At 40.8% G+C, this 12,029-nt stretch overlaps 1 protein-coding gene across 2 annotated transcripts in view; it reads right to left on the bottom strand.

Moving 5' to 3' along the window:
* The window catches only part of OSBPL11 (oxysterol binding protein like 11), an 88,802-nt gene continuing 77,338 nt past the window's right edge, over positions 566–12,029 (bottom strand). The window contains exons 12-13 of one of the 2 annotated variants that reach the window (XM_021070201.1): positions 7,169–7,322; positions 566–2,281 (exon numbers count right to left, since the gene is read on the bottom strand). In XM_021070201.1, coding sequence (XP_020925860.1) covers positions 2,216–2,281; positions 7,169–7,322 — 220 coding nt within the window. In that variant the 3' untranslated portion in view covers positions 566–2,215. The remainder of the gene's footprint in view (positions 2,282–7,168; positions 7,323–12,029) is intronic. The other variant, XM_021070202.1, reaches the window with a different exon arrangement.

Raw genomic sequence — 12,029 nt, 5'->3', positions numbered from 1 at the left:
TCAAAGAAATAAATGGGCATTCAAATGAACAAATTTAAATTCAATTAAAAAAAAACCCTATTATTATTATTATTATTTTTGGGTCTTTTTGCCATTTCTTGGGCTGCTCCCATGGCATATGGAGGTTCCCAGGCTAGGGGTCCAGTTGGAGCTGTAGCTGCCAGCCTACACCAGAGCCATAGCAACATGGGATCCAAGCTGCATCTGCAACCTACACCACAGCTCACGGCGACGCCGGATTGTTAACCCACTGAGCAAGGCCAGGGATTGAACCGGCAACCTCATGGTTCCTAGTCGGATTCGTTAACCACTGCGCCACGACGGGAACTCCTGAAGCTTAAGGATTTAAAATCAATGTTAAAAAAAAAAAAGAAGAAGAAGGAAGGAAGCAAGGAGTTCCTTGGTGGCTCAGTTAAGGATCCAGATCCATCGTTGTCACTGCTATTGCCATGAGTGTAGCCAAAAAATAAAATAAAATCAATGTCCCTTTCAAACAAACAGGGCAATAACTCCACGAAATATAAACTTTCTATTTCTCTCCATTCATAAAACAGACAAAGGCCTCTTTGTTCTCTAGTTTTATTATTTTTTTAATCTTCCCAACACATGAACTATAACTCATTTTGAGATTTTTTTTTCAGTGCATTTCACAGCAAAAATGAACAAGGGAATCATTAAAATGGCTGTACATAAGCCAATTATTTTCTTATAATTTACAACTGGTTGAAAAAAATTGTTTCCATGTTTTCATCCTATTAACAACCCCCTTCAATAAAACACAGAGCTCAAAGCTTAAACTTCTTATGATGATGCAACAGATACAGCCACCTACAATGGCTGATGAATAACAGGTATATGTTACACACACTGATTGGAAGACCACATCAGAAGAAACAGAGTAAGGCACCACTCTTAGAAAATTAAGGTAGCTTGCAGTAACAAGTGTTGAGCACCATGTAAGCAGGTGCTTAATAAATACTTGAATAAATGATGAAAGCCATAATTAGCACTATTCTTTTAATTGCCAGCAATTCGTCAATCTCAATAAAATAGTTATTTAAGAAAAAAGATTTGTACCTGAATACAACTTCCTGACATCTTTTTTTTTTTTTTTTTTCTGGTAGCTTTTTATTTCATACTCTTTTCTTCAGCATTTGAATTTCCTTGAAAAGAAAAGAAAACCATACCATACATGCACTCAGTCACATATAGAACTTCTGAATTACTGACAAATATGAATAGTTGTCTTAAATTTTGAGTGAACAGAGGTAAGATAAACCATACTTATCCAGAGGGATAGCACATAATACTGCATATTAACTTACAAGTGAAAAAAAGGTAAGGAAAACAGTAACAGTTTTATTTTTTAATATTTGCTATGTTCTTTAATGCCTCAGTTCTTGAGAAAGGCCAAAATCTCACCATATTAACATGAACACTTTTTTAAAAAATTGTCTCTCAAGTGTAGTATTTAATAAAACTAGGTACTGAAAAATGTTCTGAATTCAAGTCAATGGTTGTTTTCAAGTATATTAAAATGCTCAGAAGAAAAAATTCTCCATGGTTATATTTCTAATCAATTTATAAATATACTTTTTAAAAGAGAGTTGCAACAGAGATGGATAATGAATAAGTTCCTCAAACACAGGCACAGAGTCTCTTTGAAGGAATAGAACGCCTTGTTACAACAACCTGGTTGATTTTTTTTTTTAACACTGATTTCAGGCACAATGGCTGAAGCCACTTCTGGGTCATCTTCTTCCTCCTCTTGGTTTGTTGTAAGAGTAGTGAATACTTCAGTTGCTGACAGAAAGCAAAGCACAAACTCTGAAAGACACTTCACTTTTCACTATAAAGAAATCAAAATTACTGAGTTCTCGTTGTGTTTATCTGCTGTCCCCATGCAAAAACAGGGGTTTCAAACTTAGCTTTCTGAGCAGGAATTGGACAAAAGATTCATCATCTAATAATTCAGGTGAAAGATTTCAGATGATATTGCTCACATCATATGAACAGCCTGGTGAGATGTCCATAGTGCTTCTTCAACACTTTGGTCTTGCTGCAGTTCTATGGTGCCCTAATTGGTACATTCGTGTTTAGTTAGTTTCAGTCTGTGCAATAAGGAAGCAGGTCACTCAGTGCAATGACTCCATTCTGGGAGGATTTAGGGTAAACAGAGAAGTTCATTTGGTCGAGTATTAGACAGTGTGTGTCGTCACTCTGCTGGTTGTGTTGTTGGAATTATTTTCCAAAGAGGTTTGTGATAAACCCAGCCATCTCCCTGAAACAAGTAGAAAAATAAATCAAAGAACTATCCCTCTAGTATCTTCACAATCAGTAGCCAAAACTAGATGCAGTGCCTTCACTGAAATGGAATTCTATTCTCACATTTAAAAACAAGTTTTGGGAGTTCCTGTCGTGGCGCAGTGGTTAACGAATCCGACTAGGAACCATGAGGTTGCGGGTTCGGTCCCTGCCCTTGCTCAGTGGGTTAAGGATCTGGCATTGCTGTGAGCTATGGTGTAGGTCACAGATGTGGCTCGGATCCCATGTTGCTGTGGCTCTGGCGTAGGCCGGCGGCTACAGCTCCGATTCGACCCCTAGCCTGGGAACCTCCATATGCCTCAGGTGTGGCCCTAAAAGAACAAAAGCAAGAAAAAAAAAAAGCTTGTCAAGACTGAGCCTCACGCACGAAGTGACAGGCATCAGGTAGGGCATAGGAAATGGTCACCAAAGTACTAGCAGTCCTCAACATCTCAGCTGGCATCTCTAGTATCTGAGTACTGTTTTCTGTTCCTTCCTGATTCTACACTATTACTATTCTCTGGTTCCTATGAATAGGAGGATACCAAGAGGAGATGAAGTTAGAGTCAGAGAGTGAACTAAAGATAGGAGAAGACCAAGTGAGAAAAAAAGTGCTGCAGCAATGCATGAAGCAGCATACTACAGTGGGAGCATGGCAGAGTTGAGGTCACAATAGCTAAGACTGGAACTCAGTGTTTATGGGACTAAGGCAAAGTAAGTCAGATTTGAACCTCTGTACATAGTCCCTAATAACATATTCAATTTATTTACATAAAAAAATACTTTTGGAGTTCCCATTGTGGCTCCCATTAAGAACCTGACTAGTATCCATGAGGATACCGGTTTGATCCCTGGCCCTGCTCAGTGGGTTAAGGATCCAGCATTGCCATGAGCTGTGGTGTAGGTCAAAGACGCAGCTCAGATCCCACGTTGCTACGGCTGAGGTGTAGGCCAGCAGTCATAGCTCAGATACGACCCCTAGCCTGGGAACTTCCATATGCTGCAGGTGCAGCCCTAAAAAGGCAAAAAAACCTTTTAGGAGTTCCCTGGTGGCTTAGTGGTTAAGGATTTGGTGTTGTCACTGCTATGGGATGGGTTTGGTCCCTGGCCCAGGAACTTCTGCATACCTTGGGTGAAGCAACAAAACAAAACAAAAACAAAAACATCCCTTCCCCAAACTCTCTTTATATATTTATGCTACCTTGTTCCAAATATAACTTAAGGCCAACAATTACGTGGCTCACAGTGATAAGCACTCTCTTCTTGGCCAAACTTGAGTTAGACTCTTTTGTTTCTCTTCTTGACTAAGTCTCATCTTAGGCCTGCTAAGCCCAGTTTTAGCAAAAAATCCTGATCAACTAGTTTATCAAGAATCTCCTTGGTTAGGAAATCCATGTACAAAGTTTATTTAATGAAAAATAAAATGATTTTTAGCAAAAAAAAAAAAAAAAGAGAGAGAGAGAGAACTTCTCAGAGTTCCCGCTGTGGTGCAGTGGAAACGAATCCCACTAGGAACCATGAGGTTGTGGGTTCGATCCCTGGCCTTGCTCAGTGGGTTAAGGATCTGGCATTGCTGTGGCTGTGGTGTAGGCCGGCGGCTGTAGCTCCAATTGGACCCCTAGCTTGGGAACCTCCATATGCCACAGGTGTGGCTCTAAAAAAAAACAAAACAAACAAACAAACAAAAAAAGAGAGAACTTCTCATCTTTGATATCCAATACAGCATCTCCCACCTTCGATCTAATCAGGTACCCCACCATCATCCTTGACAGCTGATCGAGTTCCTCTTAGTAACTTTCTATCCACTCCCCTACCTAGCCCATTGGTTATAAATTCCCGCTTATCCCCATATTCAGAGTTGAGTTCAATTTTCGTCCTCTACTGCAACAGTTTTTTTGTTTTGTTTTGGCTGCATGTATAAATTCCCAGGCCAGGGATCAAGCCTACTATTCCACAGCAGTAACCAGAGCCCCGGCACTGACAACACCAGATCTTTAACATGCTGAGCTACTACAGAACTCAGCAATAGTGTTGAAAAGTCTTCTTTGCCATTTTTTCTTTTTCTTTTCTTTCTTTCTTTTTTTTCTGGCTGCACCTGTGGCATGTGTAAGTTCTCAGGCCAGGGATCAAACCCATGCTACAGTTGCAACCTACACCACAGCTGTGGCAACGCCATATCCTTAACCTGTTGCACTTCCTTGCCATCTTTAATACATGTCAGAACAATTTCTCTGTAACAATAGAAACCATTACATTGTTTATCCTGGTTAATTATTCTCAACACAAAAGATGTGTAATGTAACCACATTACAGAATGCTAGGTTTAGAAGTTAAGATATGCTATCTGATCATCTCATTTCACAGATGAAGAAACTGAGGGTCTGAGAAGTCAAATGAGCTGCCCAACTTCACCCAGGAAGGGGCAGGGCTCTTTTCAGTGCACCTTCTGTATGTTTGCCTACATTTTAGAGATGAGGAAAGTGAAGTTAGAAGTGGTAAATAAACTCTCCAAAGTATGAGCTGAGATTCAAACTTAGCACATCTGACTCCAGTATGGTCCACTACACTATAAAAGCCTTCCTGCTTGCATTTGTATACTTCTTAAGAAATTTTAAATATTGACTTAAGAGGATACACCCAACATCCTGATGGATGTGTATAATCAAAAAAGGGAGGAAATGGAAGATCTAATAAATTAAATGTCAATAAGAAATGGTCAGAAAAATAAGGTGGATATTATCAAATGATAACTAGAAACACTTTAAATTCATCTATACTTCCTCAGGTTACTCTCCCTCCTCTTTTCATACCAAGTAACTCTATTCAATACTCCTCCATCTAATTAAAGCCAATTCATTCCTAGCTGGTCTGTAATTGGTTTGACAGTAGTAATGAAAGTACTAAATAAGTGGAAAAGCTCTTAATACTCATAACAATATTTATGAAACAACTACTATGTGCCTAGCACTCTATTTAGGACCACACATGCAACAAAAACGACTTTTCAATAACGTATGATTCTTCTTAGCCAAGAGCCACACATGATGGCAATAGCCCCCATGGTACCAACTTCAGCTAGCAGTCATCCTCATCAGCCTTATTTGTACTCCACTGTGCTTCTTACAGCTTATACCATGGTCCTATCACTCACAGGATATGACTTGGCTGTCTCATGGGCTTAGGCAATTAATACATAACATAAAGCTAAGCCATCTGTTGTACCACTGTGCATGGCACATCACTGAGGAAGCCATCTTATATCTTACAACCTAAAGGGGCCCAAATCTGAGCCAGCACCTTCTCTCTACTGTTCCTTCAGGCAGTTAGTTAAAACTATTTAGGTGGAAAGAAATTCACTATTTTTTTTGGACAATCATCAAATCTTGCTACCACTTTCTACATCTGTCTGTCCAATATCACAGAGTGAAAAAGGGATTAACTGGTAGCCTCCTAACGTATGTCAAATAAAGAATAGGTAAGAAAGTACAAAGTTTACATGTCATGTTAGTTGCAAGAATCAAGGCATCTATCTTCTAAAATCTTTTAAGACTGGTTGCATCTTTTACGCAACAGCTCCTTGCTCTCACCCCCTAGAGTTGATTTTTAATGATTTACAGAAGTCCTCCCTTAGACATTTTCCTTTTTTTTTTTTTCTTCTTTTTAGGGCCGCACCCACAGCACATGGGGGTTCTCAGGCTAGGGGTCCAATTGGAGCTACAGCGGCCGGCCTATGCCACAGTCACAGCAACGCAGGATCCGAGCCGAGTCTGCAACCTACACCACAGCTCACAGCAATGCCAGATCCTTAACCCACTGAGCAAGACCAGGGATCAAAACTACATTCCTCATGGATACTAGTCAGGTTCATCAACTGCTGAGCCACAATAGGAACTATGAAATTTTCCTTTTTAGAGTCTGATCCTGGTATATGTTTTCTTAGTAAGTTTGGAATGAAAAAAATCCAAGGTTACTAGACTATAATTTTGCATGGTAATTACAAAGGTTTGTTTCATATAATAAACAAAACAAAACCTTTAAATTTAGGAACGACCTAACTGCAAAACCAGTTAATTAAACTTGACTATTAAATACACACTTGTTCTGTGATTTTCTTTTTTTTTTTTTGTCTTTTGCCTTTTCTGGGGCTACACTTGAAGTGGAGATTCCCAGGCTAGGGGGTCTAATAGGAGCTGTAGCCACCGGCCTACGCCACAGACACAGCAATGCGGGATCTGAGCCACCTCTGTGACCTACACCACAGCTCACAGCAACAATGGATCCTTAACCCACTGAGCAAGGCCAGGGATTGAACCCGCAACCTCATGGTTCTTCGTCGGATTCGTTAACCACTGAGCCATGACGGGAACTCCTGGGATATTTTTTATTGTTATACAATTCCTTCTTATGTTCAGCTCAAAATTTTCTCCCTGATAGTCTAGGCCTAGCTCAAGCCTGCTGAGATGATAAAAAACTTTATGTGGAGGTTCCCAGCCTGGCAAAGTGGATTAATGATCCAGCTTCTCTGTGGAGGCGCTGTTTCTAACCCTGGGTTAAGGATCTGGCATTGCTGCAGCCGTGACATAGGTTGCAGCTCCAGCTTGGATTTGATCCCTGGCCTGGCAACTGCATATGTCCCAGTGCAGTCAAAAAACAAACAAAAAACCCAAATCTATTTCATCTGAGCAGCTGGTGAACTGTTCTACCCTGACAATTTGTGAAAAATTCATAAAAAAACTCATGGTTAAGGTGGACTAATTTTAGAAATGAAGATATATAAGCGATAACAATTAAAGAAAGACTACTAAGCTTAAGTTCTCACTAAGTAGATAATGAGTTTTAGTTTGCAGACATGTAGGACACATACCTCTTTAATAAAATATTTGGTTTTCCAAGGTGTGCCTGTTTCAGTACGATGCCTTTCTTCAGTCCTCTGGCGTTCCTCCAGGGTACGTTTATGCTCTGTGGCCTTATCAATTTCGGATTCCCTTAGAGAGTCTGTCACATTTTTCCACAATCGCCTGAAATCAGAAAACCACACATTTTACATAAAAAAGATGATTAAGGAGCTCCTGTTTTGGCTCGGAAGGTTAAGAATCCGACATAGACTCCAAGAGGATACGAGTTTGATCCCTGGCCTCACTCAGTGAGTTAAGGATCCAGCACTACCATGAGCTGTGGTGGAGGTTGCAGATGCAGCTCAGTTCCCATGTTGCTGTGGCTATGGTGTAAGCTGGTAGCTGCAGCTCTGATTCCACCCCTAGACTGGGAAATTCCACATGCTGTACCTGCGGCCCTAGAAAAAATAAAAATAAAACAAAGGTAATTAAACAGAACTGATTCCATCAAAATTAACAGTACTTTTAATAGGTCATATTTTCTTTGTTTTTTTTTTTTTTTTTGCTTTTTTTTTTAGGGCCGTACCCACAGCATATGGAGGGTCCCAGGCAAGGGGTCAAATCGGAGATACAGCTGCTGGCCTACACCACAGCCACAGCAACACAGGATCCGAGCTGCGTATGTGACCTACACCACAGCTCACGGCAACACCAGATCGTTAACCCACTGATCGAGGCCAGGAATCGAACCCAAAACCTCAGGGTCCCTAGTCAAATTCGTTTCCGCTGTGCCGCGATGGGAACTCCAATAAGTCATACTTTCTAAATCAGACCTATAACTTCATGCCTATGAGTTACAAGAACACCGATACTCAGAGTTCCTGTAGTGGACAGTGAAAACAAACCTAGTATCCATGAGGACACAGGTTCAATTCCTGGCCCTGCTCAGTGGGTTAAGGATCTGGTATTGCCATGAGCTGTGATGTAGGTCACAGACATGGCTCAGATCTGGCACTGCTGTGGCTGTGGTATAGGCCGGCAGCTGCAGCTCTCTGATTTGACCCCTAGCCTGGAAACTTCCATATGTGGTGGGTGTGGCCCTAAAAAGAAAAAAAAAAGTCCATGATTTTCTTTTCTGTGGAAAGGTTCATTTGTGCCATATCAGATTCCAGATATAAGTGATATCATATATTTGTCTTTCTCTTTCTGACTTACTTCACTTAGTATGAGAGTCTCTAGTTCCATCCACAGGGGAGGGAGCGGGATGGATTGGGAACTTGGGGTTAATAGATGTAGACTATTGCTTTTGGAATAGATAAGCAATGAGATCCTGCTGTGTAGCACTGGGAACTATGTCGAGTCACTTATGATGGAGCATGATAATGTGAGAAAAAAGAATCTATACATGTAAGTGTAACTGAGTCACCATACTGCACAGCAAAAAATTGACAGAACACTGTAAACCAGCTATAATGGGAAAAAACAAAAGCCACTATATATATATATAAAGGAAAACTGATACTCTGTTGATGTTAACATCCAAGATACTACTGCTTCTGCGTCTTTTTAAATTAAAAATATTTATTTTTCCTAAGTTACATAATTAAGATTTTTATTTTTAAGAAATTTATGAAATAATAAACAAAAAGAAATAAAAACTTTTAAAAAGCTGAAACAGAAGAAACCAATTCTACTTTTGGACATGATGAAATAACAAGCACCAGATTTACCCTCCTGCCTTTTAATCAACTAGGAAACCAGAGAAATTATAATGAAACAATGTTTTTTAGGTACTGAACAAAAAGCAGCACAGGACAGTGATCCCTGAGAGCAGGCAAACAAATGAGGAAAGTTCTATGACTGCCCCAACTCACTGCTGAGTTTGCAGGAACAGCAAAGGGAGGAGGAAGCTCAACAAATTTCGGGTAAAAGAAAACTGCTAAGATAATTGTTTGGGGAAAGTATAGTCCATTTAACAAATAGCACTAGGAGTTCTTTTGTGGCACTGTGGGATAAGGACCTGGCGTTATCATCACTGCAGTGATGCAGTGATTTGGGTCACTGTGGTGGTGTGGGTTCAATCCCTGGCCTGGGAATTTCCATATGCTGTGGGTATGCCCCCCCCCCCAAAATTAAACAAAACAAACAACAACAACAAAAAAACAAGTGGTGCTGGGACAACTGGATATCCAGGTGCAAAAAGGTGACCTTAGACTCACTTCACAATAAATCCTAGAAAAAGATGTAACAGCAAATCTTTTCTTAACTAAAACACTAAAACCACAATCCCTAAAAGAAAACATTGCTAATCTAACCTCAAAATAAAATTATTTTACTGAAAAAAAAACCCACCACTAAGAAAATTAAAAGATGAGAAACAGACTAGAAGATATTTACAAACACGTACCAAATAAAAGATATATCCAGAATTTACAAAGAAGTTCTTTTTTTTTTTTTTTTTTGGTTTTTAGGGCTGCACCTGTGGCATGTAGAAGTTTCCAGGCTAGGGGTCGAATTGGCACTGCAGCTGCCAGCCTACACCACAACCAAGGCAATGCAGAATCCCAGCCATGTCTGCAACCTACACCCCAGTGCATGGCAACGCCAGATCCTTAACCCACTGAATGAGGCCAGGGATCAAACTCACATCCTCATGGATCCTAGTTGGGTTCGTTACCACTGAGCCACAACGGGAACTCTGACAAAGAACTTCTATAACACAATAAAATGACAACCAATTCAATTTAAAAAAATGGCCAAGAGTTATAAGCACATATTTTAACAAAGAAGATATACAAATGGCTATTTAGCACATAAAAACATGCTCAACATCATTAGTCATTTGGGAAATGCCAATTAAAATCATAACAAGATACGATTTCACACAGGTAGACTGGGTATATTAAATAAGAAAGTCAACAGCAAATGTTGATGAAGATATAGACAAATGAATGCTCATATATACTAATCATCATAGTCCCAAACTGGAAATGTTCATTAGTTGGTGAAGGGATAGACAAAATGTGTTATCAGGCCATGGAATAATATTCAATAATAAAAAGGAATGAACTACTGATATAGGTTATAGCATGAACCTCAAAAACATGCTAAGTGAAAAAGCCTAGGCATAAGAGATCAGACACTCTATGAGTCTACTTAGCTCAAATGTCCAGACAAGCTACAATTTTTTTAGCTGCACCCACAGCAAGTCAAAGTTCCTGGGCCAGGGATTGAACCCGTGCCGCAGCAGCAACCCAAGTTACTGCAGTGACAACACTGGATCCTTAAACCCACTGTGCAAGAGGAGAATTCCTGGACTAAGGAAACTTATAGACATAGAAATTAGGTTCCCTAGGACTGGGGGTAGGAATGGGGGTTAACTGTAAATGGGCATAAAGGATCTTCTAAGAAGATGAAAAGATTCTAAAACCAAATAATGGTAATAATTGCACAACTAAGGAAGGTTATTAAAAATCATTGAATTGCACACTTAAAACAGGTGAATCTGGAGTTCCTGTCATGGCTCAGTGGTTAAGGAACCCGACTAACATCCATGAGGACGTGGGTTCGATCCCTGGCCTCACTTAGTGGGTTAAGGATCTGGCGATGATGTGAGCTGTGGTATAGGTCGCAGACATGGCTTGAATCCCGAGTTGCTGTGGCTGTGGTATACAGGCTGGCAGCTGCAGCTTTGATTCAACCCGTAGCCCAGGAGCTTCCATATGCTGCAGGTGTAGCTCTTAAAAAAAAAAAAAAAAAAAAAAAAAAAAAGATGGAGGCTGGATCAAGATGATGGAACAGAAGGATGTGGAGCTCACTTCTTCTCACACATACATCACAAATACATTTACATGTGAAACAACTCTCACAGAATACCTGCTGAAAGCTGGCAGATCTCAGAAAACCAAAATTATAAGAAAGATCACCACACAAACAGGTAGAACCAGAAATAAATAAATAAACAAAACCTGTGCTCCTGGGAGGGAGCTGTGAAAGAGGAAAGGGTCCCTCACCCTGGGAAGCTCTTTCCTGGCAAGGAGAACAGCTGAGACAGAAAGGGAGCTTCAGCAGCTTTGAGGAGAGTGCAGCAGCTGGTCTGTGGCAGGAAGAATAGGGAAACTAGCACAGAAGGTCCTGGCCACCTCCCTGTACTACCCAGCTCAAGATGCACATCTGCTGGTCCATGGGTGGGGACTGAGTGCTAAAACTTGGGCTAAAGAGGGCAGATGCAGGGAGAGGATTGGGGTTAGCTGTGCACAGACAGCCTGAAGGGGATGGAGTATGGCCCAAGGCACAACAAGGTGTGTGCTCAGGAATGGGCCTGGGCCTGCCACTGAAGTCCCTTGGTTAACTTGTGTACACAAAGCGAGGGGTGGGGCCCCACAAGAGCAGCCTCATTCTCAGCATGCTCACAGTGGGCATTGCCGTAAGCTCTACTCTACAAGTTCTGGGAGAGCACAAGCACCAGTGGGTTGCCCAAATGTGGAGGTAGGGCTGAAATTCAAGCCAATTCCCAGGGGCCTTTGAAGCAGGACTGATATCTGTGTGTCCCAACAGGGCTGTGACAACCACAGAGAGAAGAGAAGGCCCTGCTTAACAACCAGTGCAAGCTCTGGTCACCACAACAATTATGTGGCCTATAAGGGGTTAATGGTCAACACACTGTGCAAAGATGTGGCAGGTATCTATGCTAAAAACAGCTCTCCAACCAAAAATATTAGACTCATGGAAGCTACACAGGGATACTCTCACATAAAAATAGCCCTTCAAGACTTACAGTACACAACTATTTCTCCTAAACTCAGAGTTACAGAAATATAATGAAATAACAATGAGACAGACCTCTTTTGTCTACTGAATCCCAAGTTCAAAAGGAAGCACTGAAAATAC

This window comes from Sus scrofa, chromosome 13 (genome assembly GCF_000003025.6).
Source record: "Sus scrofa isolate TJ Tabasco breed Duroc chromosome 13, Sscrofa11.1, whole genome shotgun sequence".
Classification (NCBI taxonomy): Eukaryota; Metazoa; Chordata; class Mammalia; order Artiodactyla; family Suidae; genus Sus; species Sus scrofa.
Note: the sequence above shows the minus strand (reverse complement) of the source record. Positions and strands in the feature narration are given on the sequence as shown.